The following is a 24,240-nucleotide window of genomic DNA, read 5'->3' as shown; positions in this document are numbered from 1 at the left end:
AGAGCCTGGAGCCTGTTTCGGATTCTGTGTCTCCCTCTCTCTGTGACCCTCCCCCGTTCATGCTCTGTCTCTCTCTGTCTCAAAAATAAATAAACGTTAAAAAAAAAATTTAAAAAAAAATTTAAAGGAGATGTATTTAGGAGGTTTTGCTAAATCACTTTGGTGCAGCAGGATGTTTTTGTTTCTTGAGAGGAAAAATGCCATTGATCTGTGTATTGGTGAGCTACTGCTATTCAAGAACAGAAAGAGAAAATCCCAGTGGCATGCAACAACAAACGTTTGTTTAGATCATGCATCCAAGTTGTCTGGTGGTCAGTTGATGTAGGTTGTACTCTCCTCGAGGTGGCTGTGCTCCTGAAACCGTCTTTTGGTTGGTTGGGGCTCATTTGATTCAGCTGGAGCTGTACTTCTTTGTGTATTGCTTTTCTAGCAGGCTAGCTTGGTTTATTCTCATGGTAATTGCAGAAATGCCAAAGAGCAGACCCCCCTGCACAGGCACTTTTCAAGCCCTTGGTTGCATCACACAGGCTAACATTGTATTGGCCAAGACAAATCATATGACAGAACACAAAAGCAAGAAGTTAGGATATATACTTGGCGTCTTTATTCAGAGGAATTCCAGTGTCAGGGAGCAGTGAGGGGGGTAAAGGAAGGGTGAAGAATTGGGGCTATTAAGTGCAATCTATCACTGTCTGAGATACGGGAATTCTGGCTCAGCCAGGATTAGGTCTTCCTTGCTCATTTTTGTGTCCTGTTTATTAGCATACTTTCTGGTAAATAGGTGAAGGGGTAATATCATTGTGTTTGGATTATTGTTTATGGAAGACTGACATTTTAGAGAACAAAAACAAAGCTCTTTGAAAGAAACCCACAAATAGATGAAGAAAAACGTGGGTTACAATAAGGTAATGATAACAAAATAAGCTTAATTTAATTTAATTTTTTATTGAGGTGTGACATAATTACAGAAAATACACAAAAGTCATAAATATATGATTTAATGAATTATCCCCAAATAAATGCATTATGTTACCACCCACCCATGTTAAGAAACAAAACGTTACTAGAATCCCAGAAACTGCCCATGTACCATTCACCGCTCCTTTTTTTTTCCCTCAAAATTTTTGCTTGTTTTTGAACACTATGTTAATAGGATCCAACATTATATATATTTTGTGACTTGCTACATGATTGTGTGATTATACTGCTGTATGCAACAGTTTTAAGTTCATTTACATTGCTGGAACTCCTGGGTGGCTCAGTTGGTTAAGCGTCCGACTTCGGCTCAGGTAATGATCTCAAAGTTCATGGGTTTGAACCCCATGTCGGGCTCTGTGCTGACAGCTCGGAGCCTGCAGCCTGCTTCAGATTCTGTGTCTCCTTCTGTCTCTCTGTCCCTCTGTCTGCTCATGCTCTGTCTCTTTCTCTCAGAAATAAATAAACATTAAAAGATAATAAAAATAAAATTCTTTACATTGTTGTTTAGTATTGTATGAATATATCATAATTCATTTTACTGATGATAGACATTTTGGTTAATTTAATTTCGTGGTTTTTATCAGAAATTCTGTAAATATTTGCATTCCATGAGGATAGACATATGCATACATTTGTATTTAGTTTATTCTTGGGAGTAGAATTGCTAAGTCACAGAATATTTGTATGTCAGATTTGGTAGATGTTATCAAATAAATGTTTTCAGTCTCTGTGACAGTTGCATTCCCACCAGCAGTGAATAAGAGTTTCAGCTAGTCATACTTGATATTTATCAGTTTTTTTAAAAATTGAAGTATAAAATATGTACAATGAGATATTTACAAATCTGGAGTAAACAGCTTGGTGAATTCTTCCATGTGTATTTGCCTGTGTAATCACTCTTGAGCTCAAGTCATAGAATATTTCCATTGCGTTATTACTCTGGAGGGTTCTTGTGTTTCTCTTTCTAGTGACTACCCCTGCCCTTCTAGATAACTAGTATTCTAACTTCTGTCACCATTGTTAGCTTTTCTTCTTCTTGAAGTTCATATGAAAGGAAGCATAACAATGAGTCTTCTGTGCCTGGCTTCTTTCACTCAATATAATGGCTGTGAGAGTCCTCCATAGGAGGAGAGCCACCCAGGTGCCCCTAGAGCCTTTTTTGGTTCCACTGGTCTATTTGTCTTTTCTTGGTACCACTACTATACTGTTTTCATTATTGTAGCTTTATAATAAGTGGTGTATTTTTTTTCCAGCTTGACTTTTTACATTTTTGTGTAAATTTTTACTTGTCAGTCTCTTCAACCCCTCAGTATAGGCATGCTCTCTCTTTCTCTCAAGAAATAATGTACTGAGATGTTGACTGGCATTGCATTAAATATATAGATCAATTTGAGAAAGTTGACATCTTTAAACTATTGTTTTTCAGTCAATGAACATGATATATTCCTTCATGTTTTTAGGTCTTTTCCTCTCATATATTCTTCGTGATTTGATATTTTTGATTATATTATAAATGGTATCACTTAACATTTTTCATTTTAAATTATAATACAAAATTTCGTTTGTCACTGGTATATAGAAATTGTTTTCTTTGTAAGCTTTGTTTACAATTAGCAGTATGCACAGGGTGTCCATCTTTATTAATTTTTACATACTTATGTACATCTAGATCAAGATGTACAATATTAGCAAATGGCCTTCTTTGTGCCCTTTCCTACTATACTGACTTTTACCATATCTTGGCCTCTTTTGAAACTTCATAGGAAAGGAATTGTATAGTATAAATTCTTGTCTCTGGTATTCTAAAGAATTATGTTAAGATTCATCTAGGCTTTTTGTGTGTAGCAGTAGTTGTTTTTTATCCTATATAATATTCTGTTATATGAATATATCACTGTTTTCCATTCTCATTGTTGGACATTGGGTTTATTTCTACAACCGGTTTCCCTACGTGGATATTCCAATTTTTACTCTTTTCAACAGTTTTTGAGAATATCAGCTGCTCCATTTCCTTAACACTTGCTATCATTGGATTTTATTGTATTTGACATTTAAATTTTATTAATTTTGTTTTATATTCTGGTTTGTATTTTATTTCTGATATGTTTGTCATGTTATATCAATTTTTTTAAGAGTTTATTTTTAAGTAATATCCACATCCACTATGGGGCTTGAACACACAACCCCAGGTCCAAGAGTTCCATGCTCCACTGACCTAGGCAGTCAAGCGCCCCTCAATTTTAGTCTATATTCTGTGATGACTAAGAATGTTGAGTGATTTATTGGCTGTTTGGATATTCTGTTTTATGAAGTACTTATTCAAATAGCTCATTTTTAACTTGTTTGTAAGTGATTTTTAATATAAAAAACATGAATTTTAAGTGTATGTAGGATACATATGTTTCAAGTGAAAAAATATATACACTTGTGTAATCCTATCCATTTTATTGGATTATTTTTATTTTATTTTATTTGTAAGAGTTTTTTGTCCTCCACTTGCTAATTTGAAATATCAACTTTATATGTGCTAAATTCCTTCAAGGAATTATCACAATTCCTACAAATCAGGTATGCTTGATTTGGTTTCTGGACTTTCACCCTATTTTATTTACGTTTCTTTTCTTTTTGAAAATATTAAGTTATATAGGGTTAACGTGAGACATTAAATTAGAAGTGGAGAAAAAAATTAGAAGTAGAAACTGTTGTATTGGTCACTCAATACTGTTTTGTGAGTTTTTTTTACTTTTTTTTTTTTTTTTTTTTAGTGTTTACTTACCTATGTTGAGAGAGAATGTGTGCACAAGCAGGGCAGGGGCAGAGACAGAGAAAGAATCCCAAGTAGGCTCCACACTGTCAGTGCAGAGCCTGAAGTAGGGTTTGATCTCATAAACTGTGAGATCATGACTTAAGCCGAAATCAAGAGTTGGACACTCAACCAATTGAGCAATTTTAAAAAAATTGTTAATTCTCTACATTGATATTATATTAGATGACTTTTTCTCCTCTTATCAGATTTTGCCAACCACCAGTTTGCTCTCTTTCTATGAAATTTGACCTCATATACTTCATATGAATGGAATCATATGGTATTTGGTTTTTGTTTTTGTGTGTGACTGGCTTATTTTACTTAGTATAATGTCTTCAAGGTTCATCAAGGTTGTAGCTTGTTTTAGGATTTCTCCCTTTTAAAGGCTGAATAATACTCCATTGTATAATATTTAATATATATATATGTTTGTCCACTCATCTCTTTTTTTTCAGTTTGTCATAACCTATTTACCTAACTTTATTTTTTTATTATTTTTTTAAATATGAAATTTATTGTCAAATTGGTTTCCATACAACACCCAGTGCTCATCCCAACAAGTGCCCTCCTCAGTGCCCATCACCCACTTTCCCTTCCCTCCCACCCCCCATCAACCCTCAGTTTATTATCAGTATTTAAGAGTCTCTTATGGTTTGCCTCCTTCTCTCTCTGTAACTCCCCACCCCCCTTTTCCTCCGCCCTGGTCTTCTGTTGAGTTTCTCAGGATCCACATATGAATGAAAACATATGGTATCTGTCTTTCGCTGTATTACCTATTTCACTTAGCATAACACTCTCCAGTTCCATCCACGTTGCTACAAAAGGCCAGATTTCACTCTCATTGCCAAGTAGCATTCCATTGTGTATATAAACCAGAACTTCTTTATCCATCCATCAGTTGATGGACATTTAGGCTCTTTCCATAATTTGGCTATTGTTGAAAGTGCTGCTATAAACATTGGGGTACAAGTGCCCCTATGCCTCAGCACTCCTGTATCCCTTGGGTAAATTCCTAGCAGTGCTATTGCTGGATTATAGGGTAGATCTATTTTTAATTTTTTGAGGAACCTCCACACTGTTTTCCAGAACGGCTGCACCAGTACGCATTCCTACCAACAGTGCAAGAGGGTTCCCGTTTCTCCACATCCTCTCCAGCATCTGTAGTCTCCTGATTTGTTCATTTGAGCTACTCTGACTGGCGTGAGGTGATATCTGAGTGTGGTTTTGATTTGTATTTGCCTGATGAGGAGTGATGTTGAGCATCTTTTCATGTGTCTGTTAGCCATCTGGACGTCTTCTTTGGAAAAGTGTCTATTCATGTCTTCTGCCCATTTCTTCACTGGATTATTTGTTTTTCGGGTCCACACATCTCTTGGTAGACATTTGGGTCGCTTCTGCCTTTTGGCTTTGTGAATAGTGCTGCTATGAACATGAGTGTACAAATAATGGTTTACATTTTGCTTTTGATTCTATTGGATATATACTTAAAAATAGATTTTCTGTATTGTGTGGTAATTCTATTTTTAATTTTTTGAGGACCCTCTGTATAGTTTTCCATAATGGATGTACCATTTTCATAATCACCAATAGTGCACATGAGTTCCAGTTTTTATGTATCCTTGCCAATACTTGTTATTTTTTGTTTTATTGATTGTAGCCATCTTGATGGCTATCAAGTGATAATCTCATTGTATTTTGATTTGCATTTACCTTATGATTAGTTATGTAGAGGATCTTTTCATATCCTGTTAGCCATTTTTGTATCTTCTTTGGAAAAATGTCTATTCAAGTCCTTTGCCATTTAAAAATCAGATTAAAGTAAAACCTTGGATTGTAATTTGTTCTGTGAGTGTTCTGCAAGACAAACATTTCTAATAAATTTTAACTTGATAAATGAGCAATGTCTTGCAATATGAGTTGTACATGACGCTGAACGTCACATGATCACAGCTGAGCCAGTGTTTCTTGAAATTTGCTTTGATATCTGAGTGCTTTGGATTACAAGCATATTTCCAGAACAAATTATGCTTGCAAACCAAGGCTTACTGTATTTATTTTATTGTTGAGTTGTAGAACTTAAAAAAATTATTCTGGATATTAACTCCTTATTAGATACATTATTTGTATATATTTTTTTATTTGTTGCCCTTTCACCTTGATTATGTCTGTGATGCACAAAGTTTTAATGTGGCCCAATTTCTGTATTTTGCTTTTGTTACCTGTATTTTTCTGCATCAAATCCAAGGAAACATTGCCATATCTAGTGTCATGAAGATTCTCTTTTTTTCTGTTAAGAGTTATATAATTTTAGGTTCACATTTAGGTCTTTGATCCATTTTGTGTTAATTTTTGTATATGATAGAGAGTAAAGACTTTATTCTTTTGCATTTGTATATATGATTTAAGAAAAAAAATTTTTTTTAAATTTTTTAAAATGTTTTTATTTATTTTTGAGACAGAGAGAGACAGAGCATGAGCAGGGGAGGGGCAGAAAGAGAGGGAGACACAGAATTTGAAGCAGGCTCCAGGCTCTGAGCTGTCAGCACAGAGCCCGACGTGGGGCTTGAACTCACAGACTGCGAGATCATGACCTGAGCTGAAGTCGGACGCTTAACCGACTGAGCCACCCAGGCACCCCCAAGAAAATTTTTTTTAATGTTTATTTTTGAAAGAGAGAGAGAGTCAGAGCACGAGTAGGGGAGGGACAGAGAGAGGGAGACACGGAATCTGATGCAGGCTCCAGGTTCCGAGCTGTCAGCGCAGAGCCTAATGCGTGGCTTGAAGTCATGAGCCATGAGACCTTAACCTGAACCGGAGTCAGACACTTAACTGACTGAGCCACCCAGGTGCCCCATGGATACATGGTCTTTTAAACACCATTAATTCTTTTGCATTTGGGTATATGGTTTTTTAAACACCATTTGTTGAAGACTGTCCTTTCCCCATTGAATGGCCTTGGCAGTCTTGTTAAAAATCATTTAGCCTGGGGCTCCTGGGTGGCTCAGTTGGTTAGGCATCCAACTCTTGATTTCACCTCAGGTCATGATCTCATGGTTGTGAGATTGAGCCCCCTCATTGGGCTCTACACTGAGCATGGACCTGCTTAAGATTTTCTCTCTCTTTCTCTGTTGGCCCCTACCCTATGCACATTGCCTCTCTCTCTCAAAATAACTAAATAAATATTAACAAAATATTATTTAACCACATATATGAGGGTTTATTTCTGGACTGTATTCTGTTCCATTCATCTATATGTATGTCTTTATGGCAGTATCATATATATATTTTTTATTACTGTAGCTTGTATTGTTTTGAAGTCTGGAAGTATGAGACTTATAACTCTGTTCCTTTTTTAAAGGTTTGTTTTGATTGTTCAGGGTTCTTTGAAATTTCACAGGAATGTTACGGTGAATTTTATTATGTCTACAAAAAAAATCTTTGAGATTTTCATAGGAAGTGCATTAAATCTGTAGATTGCTTTGCATAGAATTGGCCTCTTAATATCAATTTAGTCTTCCAGTTCATGAATATAGGATATCTTTCCATTTGTTTATGTCTTCTTTAATTTTTTTTTTTTTTTAACCAATGTTCTATGGTTTTCAGATTCTATATCATTCACCCTTTTGGTTAAGTTAATTTCTCAGTATATGTTTCCTTGCTATCTAGAAGAAGAGTGCTTTGATGAAACTTTTGTAAGCTGAAATTTTATAAAGTGACAAAGCAATTAACATTAATTTATATGGAAAAGTATTTGAATGTTCTTAGACGCAAAAAATAACTCTCTCAGTCTTTCATGATGCCTTTGGACATATCTTGCCAACAGATGCACAAAATAAATTGAGATAAAGGACAGATGCTCATAGACACAGTGCAGAACTATGGTGGTTTGATGCTGAGATACTGAGTTGTAATTCCCAGGGAAGGAGCTTGGCAGTGCCACTGTTGTTGCCCCGGGTGTGTGCTGCCTGTATTTGCAAAGCATATGCTGAATGTTATTTTTACTTTCTCCTTTTTTTGTAAAAGTGAAAATCCTCTTCAGATTTCTTTCAGTTAGCAAAAACAGGTAGTAATGTAGGTCTTTGTAAGATCAAAGTAGCATAATGTTAGCTTTCTAAAAGTGGGGAATACCTTAATTTTTTTTCTTTTTGATATTATTGTAAGTGAAATTGTGTTTTTAATTTTCTTACAGATTTTTCATTATTAGTATTTAGAAATGTAATTGATTTTTGCATATTGATTTTGTATCTGCAACTATGCTGAATTTATTTATTAGTTCTAATCATTTGTGTGTGTGTGTGTGTGTGTGTGTGTACTATAAAGGTTTTCTGAACAAAAGGTCATGTCTGCAAACACATAATTTTACTCTTTCCTTTCAAATTTGGACTCATTTTTTTTTTCTTTTTCTTGCCTTATTGCTTTGGCTCAGACTTCCAGTACTTTTTTGAATAGAATTGGTAAAAGTGAGCATCCTTATCTTGTTCCTAATGTTAGAGGAAAAACTTCCAGCCTTTCACCATTGAATATTATGTTAGCTGTGGTGTTTTCATATATGGTCTTTATTATGTTGAGGTAGTTTTCTTGTATTCTTAGTTTGTTGAATGTTCCTAGCATGAAAGGGTGCTGAATTTTGCCCAGTTATTTTTCTGTATCAATTGAGATGATCATGTGTTTTTTTTTTCCTGTCATTCTGTTAATGTGGTGTATTACCTTGATTGATTTTTTTTTTATGTTAAACCATCCTCACATTCCAGTCTGATTACTTTTTTTTTTTAAGCTTAATTAGTCTTTACTGTTTTATTTTTTGACAGTTAGAAAAAGTCCTACAGCAAGGTGACATCGGAGAGTGTGCAGAACCATATATGATTTTTAAAGAAGCAGATGCCACAAAGGTAGAGTATCATGCCTCTCATTTTTCCCACCTGTATAGTCATATAGTCCCTCCCAATGCTCCCCCAGTCCCTGAACCCAACACTAAATAACCTCTCATTTCCCAAGTTATTATTTGGGAGAATTATGAAGCATATTAAAGAATTTAACTACTAATTCATTATTTTCTATTGGACTACCTGCTTTCTTACTTTCTTCTTTTTTTGTCACTTAGCTTTTTTCATATGCTGTGTTATTCTTTAAAATCTCCTTTACCCCCAAACTAAGTGACTCCTGACTTTTTTTTCCTTGGAGAGAACTAAGTTAATTTCATTTCATTCCTAAGTATTAAAATTTTCAAAAATAGTATTTTTCATAAAATAGTGACATTGGTAATAAAAGGTTTTTTTAAAGTTCATTTATTTTGAGAGAGAGAGAGAGAAAGCACTTGCACATGAGCGTGGGAGGGGCAGAGAGAGAGAGGGAGAGAGAGAATCCCAAGCAGGTTCTGAGCTGTCAGCCTGAAACCTGATGCAGGGCTTGATCCTATGAACCGTAAGATCATGACCTGAGCTGAAATCATGAGTCAGAAGCTTACCCGAATGAGCTGCCCAGGTGCCCCATATAGTATAATTTTTTATAGTAAGATAGCAGTACTCTGGGGCTCTGTCTAGCTGCTGATAATTAAGGAGTGCCACTGATAATTAAGGAATATGGTAAAAACAGAAAATACTATCTCCCTTTTGCCATCAGATGACTAATTTTTAGAATTTGGGTCCACATGTAAAGCAAAAGCAATTGATACAAAGTTGGTACCAAATTTCAGATACCCTGAGTTAGCTACAAGAATAACAGATGATTGAATACATGATTTAATAGTTGAAACATCCAGGAGTATGCTTGAGGAATACTCGATAAGTTACCAAAATCTAGAATATGTTTTGCTTTCTATTTTTGTGAAATTTGGAACAATAACTGAGCCTTTTCTGCTAATATAGGTAGAACTGAGTACATGATACTCTCCTCTGATCCCTGGCTTGCTGGTTGAAATTAGGGTTCAAGTATTCTATAACCTTTCCCCGGGTTGTCATTTTTTAAATTTGCTGTTGTGTGGAGCTCATAATTACAATAGCAGCTTATTACATGCCTACATAAGCTGATAGAATCAAGTATACTTGACATCTAGGCTTTTAAAGCAATCACCTATTTTGGAGGTATAATATATACAGCAATAAACAGCGCTAACATTTAGTTATCCGTCCATCTTATCCCAGGCCTGACTCTCAAGGTAGGGCTCTATTGTTAGTGTATATATACCTTGACAACATCCTGTATGGAAAGAGTATGTAAGATATTTGGTGTAGATTTTTACTTTTGGACCATTAGTTGGCTATTGCAGGTTACCTTAGTGTTTGTTTCAGGGATAGCCTAAAAGTTGGGCCAGCTTCAGGATGTCTTCCAGATAGGCACATACTGTTTGGACCATCAGTCTGTTTCTAGGGTTTAGTCTTTTTGCAATATTTTTTTTTGTTTGCTTCTTTTATTACAGTTCTGGTCTTATATGTTATTAGCCTATTTGTACCCCCAATCCCACTTTACCTCACTCCTTCTCTTGCCATAAGGATTATTTCAAAATGGCTCAACTGCTCCCATCTTTTTCAGAGTAGTACAATTTAGTAAGTTTAACCTAGAATATTTTGTAGTTAGCAGTTGCTGACTTGAACATGGTTATGTTTCTTTTCGTAAAATAGTACTTGTAATACGTACACATGTTTGACACTTGCTCTACGTTCTTTCCTACCAAAATGAGATAATCACGAAAATAAATTTGAAAGACTTACTCTACACATACATTTATAGAATGGGTTAAAATTATTTAGTGGTTAAGATAATACAGTGCTAATTGATCTTTGAAAGGTATAGATTATTCTTCCATCTTTGTTGAGAATTGAGAATTCCTAAGCTGTCTTTTTATATACAATGGAGTAGTCTTTGATTCATTTCTTTCGAGCATAATCATATAATGTATAAAGTTTTGTTTTGCAGAATAAGGAAAAATTGGAGAAGCTGAAAAGTCAAGCTGATCAGTTTTGTCAAAGACTTGGGAAATATCGCATGCCTTTTGCTTGGACTGCAATCCATTTAATGAATATTGTTAGCAGTGCGGGGAGTTTGGAAAGAGATTCTACAGAGGTGGAAATAAGCACTGGAGGTAAGAGTGTTTTATATAAAATATTTCTAAATGTTTAATTTTTCTTTTTTTTTGTATAGGCTTGTTTTATTTATAGACTTTACAGTGTTGTGAGGCATAAAATGGTTTTCTTTTTTTTCCTTTTTTTCCCCACAGCTTTATTGAGATGCAATTCCTATACTATACAATTCACCCATTTAAAGTGTATAATTTATTGTTTTGTTTGATATATTCACAAGGTTCTGCAACCATCACCACAGTCTTAATTTTGGAACTTTTGTATTCATTAGTAACCCTCCATTCTCCCCCAATCCACAAACCCAATCCTAAACAACCTCTGATCTCCTTATAAGGTCTGTATGGATTTGCCTATGCTGGACATTTCATATCAATAGAATTATACAATATACAGTCTTTTGTGACAAGCTTCTTTCCCTTAGTATAATGTTTTATTTTATCATTATTATTTTTTAATATTTTGTTTATTTTTGAGAGAGAGAGAGAGAGAGAGAGAGAGAGAGAGACACAGAGTGCGAGTGGGGGAGGGGCAGAGAGAGGGAGACACAGAATCTAAAGCATACTCTAGGCTCTGAGCCATCAACACAGAACCCGACACGGGGCTCAAACCCATGAACCAGGAGATCATGACCTGAGCTGAAGTTGGACACTTAACTAAGTGCCCCAGGCGCCCCTCACTTAGCATAATGTTTTAAAAGTTCATCCATGTTGTAGCATGTGTCACTATTTAATTTCTTTTTATTGCCAAATAATAGTCCATTGTGTGGATATACCACATTTTATTTATCCATTCATCAGTTGATGGACCTTTGAGTCGTTTAAACTTTTTGTTTAGTATGAATAATGCTGCAGTTAATGTTCAGGAACAAGCTTTTGTATGGGCATGTTTTCATTTTTTGGGACATATACTAGAAATTGTTGGATATTAGTGACAATTCTATATTTCACGTTTTGAAGAACTATCAGGTTGTTTTCCAGTGTTGCTGCACCATTTAAAATTCTTCTAGTAGTGTGTGAAGGTTCCAATTTCTCCATATCTTTGCGAACACTTTTATTATTTGGCCCTTTGATTACAGCCATCCTAGTGTAGGCAAAGAGGTTTGTCATTGTGGTTTAGGATTTGCTTTTCCTTGATATTTAATGATCTTGAGTATAATTTTATGTGCACTGGTTATGTGTATACTTTCTTTGAAGAAATATGTAGTCATGTCTTTTGCTCATTTTTTTAATGTTTTTGTTTTATCTAGTGGATGCTCATTTTTTATGTGGCTTTTTAATATTCTTTTTTTTGAAGTTTATTAAAAAATTTTTTTTTAACATTCATTTATTTTTGAGAGAGAGAGAGGCAGAGTGTGAGCAGGGGAGAGGCAGAGAGAGAAGGAGAAACAGAATCTGAAGCAGGCTTCAGGCTCTGAGCTGTCAGCATAGAGCCTGATGTGGGGCTCACACTCACAAACCATGAGATCATGACCTGACTGAGCCACCCAAACACCCCTAAGTTTATTTATTTTGAGAGAGAGAGAGAGAGAGAGTGAGCGCACTCATGCACAAGCTGGGGAAGAGCAGAGAGAGAATCCCAAGCAGTCTCTATGCTGTCATTACAGAGTCCCATGAGGGGCTTGAACTCATGAACTGTGAGATCATGCCCTGAGCCAAAATCAGGAGTCAGATGCATAAGTGACTGAGCCACTCAGGTGCCCCGCTTTTTTATATTCTTGTCTTTGAATTTAAGAGTTCTTTATGTATTCTGGATACAAATCTTTTATCTTTTTTTGTTATTATTTTTTTCTTATTTTTAATTTACATTAAAAATGTAAATTAAGTTAGTTAACATATAGTGCAATAATGATTTCAAGAATAGAATTTAGTGATTCATCACTTACATATAACACCCAGTGCTCATCTCAGCAAGTGTTCTCCTTAATGCCCCTTGCCCAACAAATCTTTTATCTAATAAAGGATTTGCAAATATTTTCTCCCAGTCTGTGGGGTTTTTTTTTTTCTTTTGGTTTTTTTTTTTTTCCTCTTTTAATGCTGGTGTTTGTAGCATAGAAATTAAAAAAAAATTGTTTTTTTCACGTTTGTTTATTTTTGAGAGATAGATAGAGACAGAGCATGAATAGGGGAGAGGCAGAGAGAGAAGGAGACACAGAATCCAAAGCAGCCTCCAGCTGCTGAGCCGTCAGCACAGGGCCCGATGCAGGGCTCAAATCCATGGGACCGTGAGATCATGACCTGAGCTGAAGTCAGACACTCAACTGACTGAGCCACCCTGGTGCCCCTGTAGCATAGAAATTTTAAATTCATTTTCTCTGTTCTTTTGTTGCTTGTGCTTTTGGAGTCCTATCTAAGAAAGCATTACCTAACTCAAGATCAGAAAGATCTGTTTGTATGTTTTTGTCTAAGAGTTCTATAGGTATAGCTCTTACATTTAGGTATAATCCATTTTGGGTTACTTTTTTTTTACATGGTGAGAGGTAGGGGTCCAATATTATTCTTTTAATGTAGCTGTTGAGTTGTCCCAACACCTATTTGCTAGGAAGACTATTCTTTCTCCAGCAAATGGTCTTGTCATTCTTGTTGGAAATTAGTTCACGGCACATCTGGGTGGCTCAGTGGTTAAGCATTTGACTTTGGCTCAGGTCATGGTCTCACTGTTTGTGAGTTCAAGCCTCGTGTAGGGCTCTGTGCTGACAGCTGAGATCCGGTAGCCTGCTTCAGATTCTGTGTCTCCCTCTCTCTCTGCCCGTCCCTGGTTGGCGCTCTCTCTTTTAAAAATAAATATTAAAAAAAAAAAAAGAAAGAAAGAAAATTGGTTTATGATAGATGTATGGGTTTAATTCTGGACTCAATTCTATTCCATTGATTTATATGTCTAAGCCCATGGTAGTACTATTCTGTGTTCATTTTTTTGGCTTTGCAGTAAGTTTTGAAATTGGGAAGAGTGGTCCTCCAACTCTACAACTTTATTATTTTATTTACAGATTTGTGTGTGTGTGTCCCTATTTTGGGCCCTTGTAGTTTTATTTTTGAGAGAGACAGAGACAGAGCGCAAGCAGGGGAGGGGCAGAGAGAGAGGGAGACACAGAATCCAAAGCAGGCTCCAGGCTCTGAGCTGTCAGCACAGAGCCCAATGTGGGCCTCAACCCATGAATCTTGAGATCTGCTTAACCGACTGAGCCACCCAGGCGTCCTTGGGCCCTTGTAGTTTAATATGTAGTTTAGAATCAGCTGTAAATTTCTGCACAAAGGTAGCTGGAATTTTGAGACATTACATTAAATCTATAAATCATTTTGGGGAGTGTTGCCCTCTTAACAATATTAAATCTCCCAATCCATGGAATGTTTTTCCATATATTGAGATCTTAACATTTTTTTCAATGTTTTATAGTTTTCAGTGTACAAGTCTTTGCCTTTCTCCTGTTAAATGCATACCCAATTGTTTTATTGTTTTTATGATATTTTTAATGGAATTTTTTTCTTAATTTCAGTTTTAGAATGTTCATTTCTTATGTATATAATATTGACTTGAATATTGATTATGTGCTTTGAAACCATTTGAACATGTTTATTAATTGCAGTGTTTTTTTTTTTCCTCTTTTGGATTCTTTAGCATTTTCTATATACAAGATATTGCCCTCTGCAAATAATAAAAGGTTTACTGTTTCTTTTTCAATCTGGATGACTTTTTCTTTTCTAACAATCTTAACTAGAACCTTCTATACTATATTAAATAGAAGTGACAGGAGTGTTCCTGCCCTTGGGGGGGCAATGCATTCAGTTCCTGACATTGGCGGGGAGATGCATTCAGTCTTTTATCATCAAGTATGATGTCTACTGTAGGTTTTTCATAAATGTAGTTTAGTAGATTGATGAAATTCCCATCCATTCCTAACTCTTTGAGTATTTTTATCATCAAAAGATGTTGGATTTTGTCAAATGCATTTTTTGCTTTTGAATTGACTTGTATGGTTTTTGTCCTGTATTCTTTTAGTAGGGTGTATTGCATTAATAGACTGGATTTTAGAGGTTAAACTAATCTTACATTTCTCGGAGAATTCCCACTTGGTCATGGTATATAATTTTTTTGTAGATGTTAGAATATGTTTCCCAATATTTTGTTTAGTATTTTTCTTCTATATACATAAGGGATATTGGTCTGTAGTTTTTATTTCTTGTGAAATAAATCTCTGTCTGGTTTTGGTATCAGAGTAACACTGGCCTCAGAATGAGTTGTGAATTATTCCTTTTTTTATAAATTTTATTTTGGAGGAGTTTGTGAAGGATTGGTATCTGTTTTTTTTTTAAAATCAGAAGAATTCACTAGTGAAGCCATTTTGGCTTGGTCTTTTTGTGATAAGTTTTTTCATTACTAATTAGATCTTTCTGCTTGTTTTAGATCTTTTCGTATTTTCTGTCTCATCTTAAATCAGTTTCAGTACTGTGTTTCTAGAAATGTGTTCATTTTGTATAAATTGTCTAATTTTTGACCTATAGTTATTCAAAATATTATAATATAATTCCTTTTCTAAGAGCTGTAGTGACGTCTACTCATTCATTCCTGATGTTAGTAATTTGAGATGTTGTATTTTTTAACCGCCCATTTAGCAAAGTTTTTAAAATTTACTTTTTGAAGAACCAGTTTTTGGCTTCATTCTTATGTTTGTAGTTTCTGTTTCTTTTATTGTCATCCAGCTGTTGTTTTTGAGTCCTTTCTCGTGCTTGCTTTGGGTTTAGTTTTCTCTTTTTCTACTTTCTAAAAATGAAAGGTTAAGTTACTTATTTGAGAGCTTTTCTTTTTTATTTATAGTCATTTATGGCTATAAATTTTCCTCTGAGTGCGGGTTTAATGATATGCCATATGTTTTGGGATATTGTGTTTTCATTTTCATGTATCTTAAGTATTTTCTAATTTTCTTTGTTATTTCCTTTAACCCACTGGTTTTTCGAGAATCGAGAGTATGTTTAACTTCCACATGTTTATGAATTTCCCATATACTTTTCTGTTACTGATTTATAATTTAATTTCACTGTTCTTGGGAAACATTTTATATGATTTCAGTCCTTTTGAATTTATTTTATTTTGTTTTATAGCTTAATCTATGTTGGAGAATGCCCTGTGTGTGCTAGAGAAGAACACATATTCTACTTTTCCTTAGTGACATGTATTAGTTTGTTTATGGTTTTAAGTCTTCAGTTTCCTTGTTGATCTGTAGCATAGTTGTTCAATTGTTGTTGTTGTTGTTTTCTAGTTGGTTTTGAATAATAAGGGTATCTTGCAAGGACTTTAAATGAATGTTATCTTAAAATTCTGTTTCAAATTCAAGTGCTAAGACTGAAGGACCATTAGATGGTAACTAAAATTTTCATTGTGTGAATATTTCCTATTAAATGCATAGTTTCTCTGTAGCTGCATCTTATAGCTCATCTTTGGTCATATGCATAGTCTTTGTGTGGTAGAAACTTATTTTCCACTGGAGAAGTTTTAAAAGAGAACCAGGAGATTTAGGTATGGTGCTTCCTTACCGATCTCTCCAGAAATGAAATTCTTTACTACAATCAATATGTCGGGTAGATAATTTTCAACTCAAATGAATTTTTTTCCTGTGTTTGGAAAGCTGCTTTTAAAACAATTTAAATATTATGAAAATGAATACCAGACTTTTCTTTTCCCTTGGTAGAACGAAAAGGGTCTTGGTCAGAGAGGAGGAATTCTAGCATTGTTGGCAGACGGTCACTCGAAAGGACAACAAGTGGAGATGATGCTTGTAACTTGACCAGCTTTCGACCTGCTACTCTCACAGTGACGAATTTTTTTAAGCAGGTATTGTTCTGTCATGTAGGAATTCTATGGGGATATTTGTACATAATATTATTTTGGTTTCAGAAAAATTATAATTGTAAATTTGCATGTAGTACATGTACATGTAATAATTGTGATTTCTAGAAATTAAAAAAACTTTTAAGAGTAAAAAGTATAAGAATAAAATAATATTGTATCTGCTGTTGTATAATTATATTTAAATGTTAGCACTAATAATGCATCAACATCAATCCTCCACATTTATATCCTATTTCTTAAATGTAATGTTTTAGCTTTTAAACATTTATGGTTTATGAATTTTCTTAGTCATTGAGCGGTTGTATCTCTCTTCCCTACCCAAGTTTTATTTTAGTTGAAGCTACCACATCTATAGTATATGGAATAGGACTTTCAGGCCTTACTAGTATATTTTTCTGCTAAAATGTAGTCAACATTATTTGTTTAGGTGAGTTTATAGGTCCAAGAAGTTCTTGATAAAAGACACTTTATTCTTTGCAAATATATTCTCTGTGCTTCAAATTATGAATCAAACCAGTAGTTTTCAAATGCTGATCATGATCCGTTAACAGTAATGGAAATTTAATAGGTAATACCCAGCTTGAAAACAAATGAACAGACTCAGGAGAATAGAAAAATAATAGTGCATTGCACATAGTGAAGTTAAATATTGCTTCAGTGAGCTTTTTTCCTCTTGCTTTTTGTATGAGTGCATACATGTATGCATGTACATACTGGATTTTGATATAAAATGGATTGGTACCATGTCTATATTTTGGAACAGATGACTGGGAAATGCTAAGTATTCTTTTAGAATTCCTTCATTTGAGGTCTTATTCTTAATAAGAGGAGGAAATCCTGGCCTATAATACCTAATAACTTGAAAGAGGACAAGGATTTAGGAAAGGATGTGCCATGGATTGAAAGACAGCAATCTGCTTGAAGCTCCTTTCACAGTTTGATATCAATAGCATTTATAGACAGCTGCTCGGTGAGATTCATATGGAGAGTAAAGCAGGTGAGAAGTGTCTGAAGTGGTGAGGGTCTTTTTATTATGGACAGTAGTATGAGGAAGAGTCTAGAAAAGGTCACAGTGTTAGCTGGGTGAAGTGATAGGCCAAATAAAGCTATGGACAGTAGATTTACCTGATACAATGACACAGCCTTGCAGCTATGACATTTTTTTCTCTTTCTATTTCCTTAACTGCTGCATCACTTCTGCACTATTTTTACAGCTCTTTTTCCATTTCTTCAGCTTACTTTATTATTGAGCTGGTATTGTAACCTTAAATCAACAAGTCATTCATCTACCCACCTACCTATTGATCCAACAAATAGTTTTTGAATGTTCAGCATGTACTGAATATTAATCCACTTACCTACCTATTGATTTAGCAAATATATTTTGAGCATTCACCATGTAGTGGACACTGTGTTGGAGACTGGTAACTAGAAACTAGCACAAAGTGATCGTGAAAACTTAAAATGAATGATTGTTGGAAATATCAGCAATGGAGAGCATTTATATTTGACTTTGGTGTATTTGTTAAAAATTATTAGCATCTATAATTCTTATAAGTATTTTTAAATAGCTAGGATACTGTGCATTAGGCAAATGCAAATTAAGGAAAAAGCAGACATTACAATTTTAGTAAAGTAGAATTCATGGTACGAATTTCTCCTAAATGAGATACAGAAGGCAGTTCTTTTAAATTGATGAGAGATTACTATCTGTGATTGGGATATAGTAATTAGGAGTGCTTCTGTACAGATTTGAAGTTGTTAAGCAAAATTATTAAAAATACGTAGAGATATAAAAACAAAATTAAGCCCACACATTAGTTTCAGGAACATGTTTTATTTGTTGATGAGTATATATAAGTTGGAGTACATAGTGGTAAAATACGCTGTGTGGAAGTGGAGGGTGTCAGCTAGGCTCATTCACATTTGGAAATTGAGACTGACTTCTGGTAGGAAGACTGAAATGACTCAGACGTCTTCCACGTGTCTCAACTTCTCTTCTCATCCTGTAGCAGGCTGGCTTGGTCATGTTCTCATAGCAGTGGCAGAATTTCAAGAGGGGGCAGGCTCACTTGTACAGACGTTTTTCAGATCTCTGTATCACATTTGCTTATTGGCCCAAAGAAAGTCACATGGCCCACCCAAGTGGAGGGAATTATGCCTCACCCCAACAAATGTCATGGAAACGGAGTAAAGATTGGAGGCCAATAATATAATCAATTTAACAGGTTAAGTAGACAGAAATAATTAAGTAGAGATAATCTGAATGTACTATCAATAAGGACCACTTAAAAAGTTATGTTAATACTGTATTCAAAAAGAGAGTATACTGTTTTAGCAACTGATGGAACATTTACAACAATTAGGCCACAGAAAAAATCCTCTTAAAATGAAATTCTCTAATCATAACTCAGTAAAACTAAAAGCTATTTATAAAAGTAATAACAAAAATCTTGAACCACTTAGAAATTAAAAAAGAAAAAAAATCACCTTCCTAGGGGCTCCTGGGTGGCCTAGTTGATTGAGTGCCTGACTTTGGTTCATGTCATGATCTTGCAGTTCATGAGTTTGAGCCTCGCATTGGGCTTGTTGCTGTCAGCTCCAGAGCCTGCTTTAGATCATCTGTCCCCCTCTCTCTGCCCCTCCCCTGCTTGTGCTCTCTCAAAAGGAAATATTAAAAAAAAAAAAATCACTTTTCTAAATAGTGGGATAAAAGAAGATCAGTTCTGTACCATGTTTAGAATATAATAGTGAACAAATGGAATCTGTCTCAAGGTGAGGTCACAGTAATAAAGTAATGTTAAATATGTTGATTACCACATAAGTATATGAACTCTGCACTAAAAACAAAAAGATATCAAGTGCAGGAGGTTTGGATTAATAAAATCTAAAGACCTACTCTTGAATAAAAGAATGAAATAAATTCTTACCTATTTTAGTTGCAAGAAAAAATATATGAAATAGAAAATTTTGTATTAATTAGGTACGGTTTGGTTATTTGTTGGTTTGCTTGTCTCTTTTCCCATTGATTGAGGTTGTTTCATAGTTTTCACTCTGGTCTTAATATCAGAATAATTATTCTTCTCTTTAAGAGTAGTTTATGTAAACAAATGAATACACAAACAAAAAGCAGAATTACACCTATAAATACAGAGAACAAACTGATAGTTGCCAGAAGGGTGTGAGGTGGAGGGATGGGCAAAATGGGTGAAAGGGAGAGGGAGATGCAGGCTTCCAGTTATGGAATGAATGAAGTCATGGGAATAAAAGACAGCATAAGGAATATGGTCAGTGATACTGTAATGATATTGTATGGTGACAGATGGTAGTTACACTTGTGGTGAGCACAGCATAATGTATAAACTCGTTGAATCACTATGTTGTACACATGAAAGTAAAGTAACATTGTGTGTTAACTATACTCAAATGAAAAATAAAATTTTTTAAGTACTTGCAGTCAGAAAAAAAAGTAGCTTTTTGTTACTTTTTTCTTTTTCCAATTTAGTGAATGCTGTATATTTTGCATTTGAGAAATGTGGTAGTATAAAATTGAAAAGACAGAAATTCAAGTGCAATGACTTTTTAAGACTGTCGTTTATGTATGTTTCTTTTCTGTCTATATATTTTGTTTAACTTTTTTTTTTAATATTTATTTTTGGGAGAGGAAGAGAGAGAGCAAGCATGAGTGGGGGAGGGGCAGAGAGAGAGGGAGACGGAGAATCCGAAAGAGGCTCCAGGCTCTGAGCTGTCAGCACAGCCCGACACGGGGCTGAAACTCACGAACTGTGAGATTATGACCTGAGCTGAAATCGGATGCTTAACTGACTAAGCCACCCAGATGCCCCTTTTCTGTCTATATCCTTAGTTTTCTTTTTTCCATTTCATCTCCCTCTAACTTCTATTGATTTTATTTATTTTAGAGTGTCTTGTAATACTTTATAGACATAAATAATGGGCTATAAGTAAATATTTAAATTTAAGGTACAGATAATAGTATCATAACTCAATAAAATTTGAAAGCATAAAAGGAAGGAAATCAGTATGGTATTTGTTTTTAATCATAATTATATTAATTTAATCTTTTCATTCTAAATGGACAGAAGAGGGTAAGACTATTAACAGGCACTATACATTTTTTTTCAATCTACTCTATTTGTTTTCTCAAATGCTTTTTCCTCAGGAAGGAGACCGCTTAAGTGATGAAGATCTGTACAAATTTCTTGCTGATATGAGAAGGCCATCTTCTGTTTTACGGCGACTAAGACCTATTACAGGTATTTTAAAATTTTGAGTAGACATCATTACAACCCTTTCATCCCTAATATGTCATATTTTTAGTAATTATGTATTTCTTTTTTCACTTATCTGGTCCATGTGTCTTTCTTTGCCCAATGCCTGTCAGTCTTCTTCATTTCATTATTCTGCCTTTGTGGTCTTAACAGTTTATATGCAAGATTCAGTACTTTTGATAATTTGAGTACTGACTTGAGAATGATGAGTAATTTTGTGGCTTACAATTATTCTTTAGGTGAAAAAATGTACATAGGATGGTAAATATTCTGAAGCAGATTGATACTATGGTCAGAACAAGCCATTACAGAGTAAAACTGTTTTGTTTGTTGTTTTAGAGTAAAGAGGTTTAAATTAAATCACTTAACCTTCAAAATGTTGGCTTGATCCTATGCTAGATCCTTTTCTGTTTTGTTTTCTTTTGCTTCTTTTTTTTCCTTCTCACTCATTTATTCATTCAGTAGGCATTTATTATTTTACATGTACTGTGTCTGTATCAGTAATTAGTAAGTTTGAGACTTGGTAAAATGAAATAATTTAGAGGTCTGAGATAACAGTAATTTTGATTTCTTTCCAGACTTCTTGCAAAAAGAGGATATAAATCCTTCCAAGAACATTTTTAACATGAAGTTTTAATTTATTTGTTTATGTTGTTTTTATAATATATTTTTATACCCAGCTCAGCTGAAGATAGACATTTCTCCTGCACCTGAAAATCCCCACTATTGCCTAACTCCAGAGCTGCTTCAGGTGAAGCTTTACCCAGACAGTAGAGTTAGACCTACCAGAGAAATTTTGGAGTTTCCTGCCAGGGATGTCTATGTTCCAAACACTACTTACAGGTAACACATTTTAATTTTGGAGATTTCTTTTTTTTTTTTTTTAAGATTAAAAAAATGTTTATTTATGTTGGGGGTAGAGAGAGAGAGCGAGTGCACGTGTGAGTGTGAAGAGGGGCACTACACCTGTAGTGTGGAGCCCACTTGGGGCTCGATCTCAGGAACCATGAGATCATGACCTGAGCCGAAATCACGAGTTAGATGCTTAACTGACTGAGCTATCCAGGCACCCCTTAAGATTTTGTATTGTTATCATGACTTGACATTTAAAGTAATCTCTACACCCAACACGGGGCTTGAATTTATAATCCCGAGATCAAGAGTTGCATGTTCTATTGACTGAGCTAGCCAGGCACCCCTGATTTTGGATATTTCTGAAATCAGATACTGTACAGTCTATTTTTAAAGTAGAATTAGAATAAACTTTCCAAAAATCTTTGGTAGCTTTACTTATTTGATTTCTTATCACATAATTTTATTAATAGCTGAAATGTATTAAGCTTATACTATGTGCCAGGTCACATGTTAATTATCTTACATATGTTATCTTATTTAATCCTCACAGCTTGAGGTGTAGGTATTGCATTCATTTTAGTAATGAGTAAAGGGATGGAGAGGTTAAGTTAAGTATACTTCACTGTGGCAGAGCTAGCATTGGAATTGTAAGCTGTTAAGGTTAAAACATTAGAACTCCCAGTTACTATATTTCTGCAGATGTTCTTTTTTTCTTTTTTTTTAATTTAATAAAGTTTTATTTTCTAAAATGTACAGTTGGTAGGATCTGTTCATGCATCTTCACCAGCAGCTGGGGCATCTGCACCCTTGGTGTTTCTGGTATAAATTACTGGAGCTCTGTGCTTTGAAACCAGCTTAAAAAGTCCTTTACTAAGGAGCCCTGAAGGGCTGCCCTGGCAGTGTCCCAGAGACAGCAGCTGGAGTTACAAGCTGATAGTTGGGAACTTCCTTACAGAGTTTGTCATACGTCACTTTGTCAACAAAACTAGGTTATTGAACTTGTCCTGAACTTTGCCTTCGGACCAGTTCTTCTTTTTGGCCTTGACCCCAGATTTGTTCCCTAAGTCCTTCTTTTTTGGCTGACTTTCCAGCATCTTTCTTCTTCTCATCCTTGGGTGACATTGCAAAGCTCAGAGAGCAGCAGCCACCCCTGCAGTCTCACTAAGATGTCGGACAAAAAGCCCTCAAGTGTTCTTATTGGCAGAATCTAGTATTACACAGGAATCAAATATATGTGCCTGCACTGTGGTTTAACCAATAATCAACAATGTTTACTGATGTACTGCTTAGAATACTTGACATGAGATTGTTGGGTAGGCTTTATAGGCTGACCACTCCCTAACACTAAGAGTTCATGACTTGACATTGGGATATCCAACAGGGCAGCTCAGACATAGGATTCCAACCCAGACTTCCCCATCACAGCATATTTCACCACCTAGTTGCCCAGTTTCTGACGCCCAAAGTTTTGAAATCAAAATGATTTCTTTCTTTTTCTTTTTCTTTATTTATTTTGAGAGAGAGATAGAGTGCAAACAGGGGATGGGCAGAAAGAGAGAGAGAATCCCAAGCAAGCTCTGTACTGCCAGTGCAGAGCTCGACATGGGGCTCAAACTCACGAACCGTGAGATGACCTGAGCCGAAATCAGGAGTCCGATGCTTGACCGACTGAGCCACCCAGTCTTTGTCTTAGTCCTCACATTTACTCTGCAGACAAGTTTTATAAGCTCTGCTTTCAAAATGTATCCCAAATCTTACCTTCTCCACTTTTAAAACTCTAGGCAGGTCACCATCTAGATCAACATGGTCATATAGAAATATAATGGGAATGGCATTTGTAATTAAAAATTTTATAGTTCCCACATTAAAAAAAACAAAAAGAAACAAGTGAAATTAATTTTAATCATGTTATTTAATCATGTTATTTAACCTAATATATCTAAAATATTATCATTTCAACATATAATAAATGTAAAAAACTGTTGAGATATTTTACTTTTTTTCTTTCCTACAAAAAGTCTTCAAAATTGGGTGTGTATTTTATACTCTAAGCACATTCAGTTTCAGATAAGCCACATTTCGGATGCTCAGTTGCTTCATGGAGGCTAGAGGCTTAGCATATTGGGCAGCTGCTCATCTCAGATTTTTCTGTACATTTCTTTTTTTTAATTAAAAAAATTTTTTTATTAATGTTTTATTTTATTTTTTGAGAGACAGAGAGACACAGAGCACAAGCAGGGGAGGGACAGAGAGGGAGACACAGAATCCAAAGCAGGCTCTAGGCTCTGAGCTGTCAGCACAGAGCCTGATGAGAGGTTCAAACCCAAGGACCCAGGTGCCCCAGATTTTTCTGTACCTTTCTAATTTGATCATCTGCCTTCCACCCTGCCCAAAT

General features: G+C 35.0%; 1 protein-coding gene and 1 pseudogene across 8 annotated transcripts in view; one reads left to right on the top strand and one right to left on the bottom strand.

Moving 5' to 3' along the window:
* DOCK7 (dedicator of cytokinesis 7) overlaps positions 1-24,240 on the top strand; it is a 224,935-nt gene that overhangs the window by 54,312 nt on the left and 146,383 nt on the right. For all 8 annotated transcript variants that reach the window (XM_042997433.1, XM_042997432.1, XM_042997431.1 and 5 more), the window contains exons 10-14: positions 8,593-8,673; positions 10,697-10,862; positions 16,541-16,683; positions 20,882-20,975; positions 21,671-21,833. In XM_042997433.1, coding sequence (XP_042853367.1) covers positions 8,593-8,673; positions 10,697-10,862; positions 16,541-16,683; positions 20,882-20,975; positions 21,671-21,833 — 647 coding nt within the window. The remainder of the gene's footprint in view (positions 1-8,592; positions 8,674-10,696; positions 10,863-16,540; positions 16,684-20,881; positions 20,976-21,670; positions 21,834-24,240) is intronic.
* On the bottom strand, positions 22,616-22,967 carry LOC102964742 (annotated as a pseudogene).

Source organism: Panthera tigris, chromosome C1 (genome assembly GCF_018350195.1).
Source record: "Panthera tigris isolate Pti1 chromosome C1, P.tigris_Pti1_mat1.1, whole genome shotgun sequence".
NCBI classification, from domain to species: Eukaryota; Metazoa; Chordata; class Mammalia; order Carnivora; family Felidae; genus Panthera; species Panthera tigris.
The sequence above is the reverse complement of the archived record's forward strand: the minus strand, read 5'-3'. Positions and strand labels throughout refer to the sequence as shown.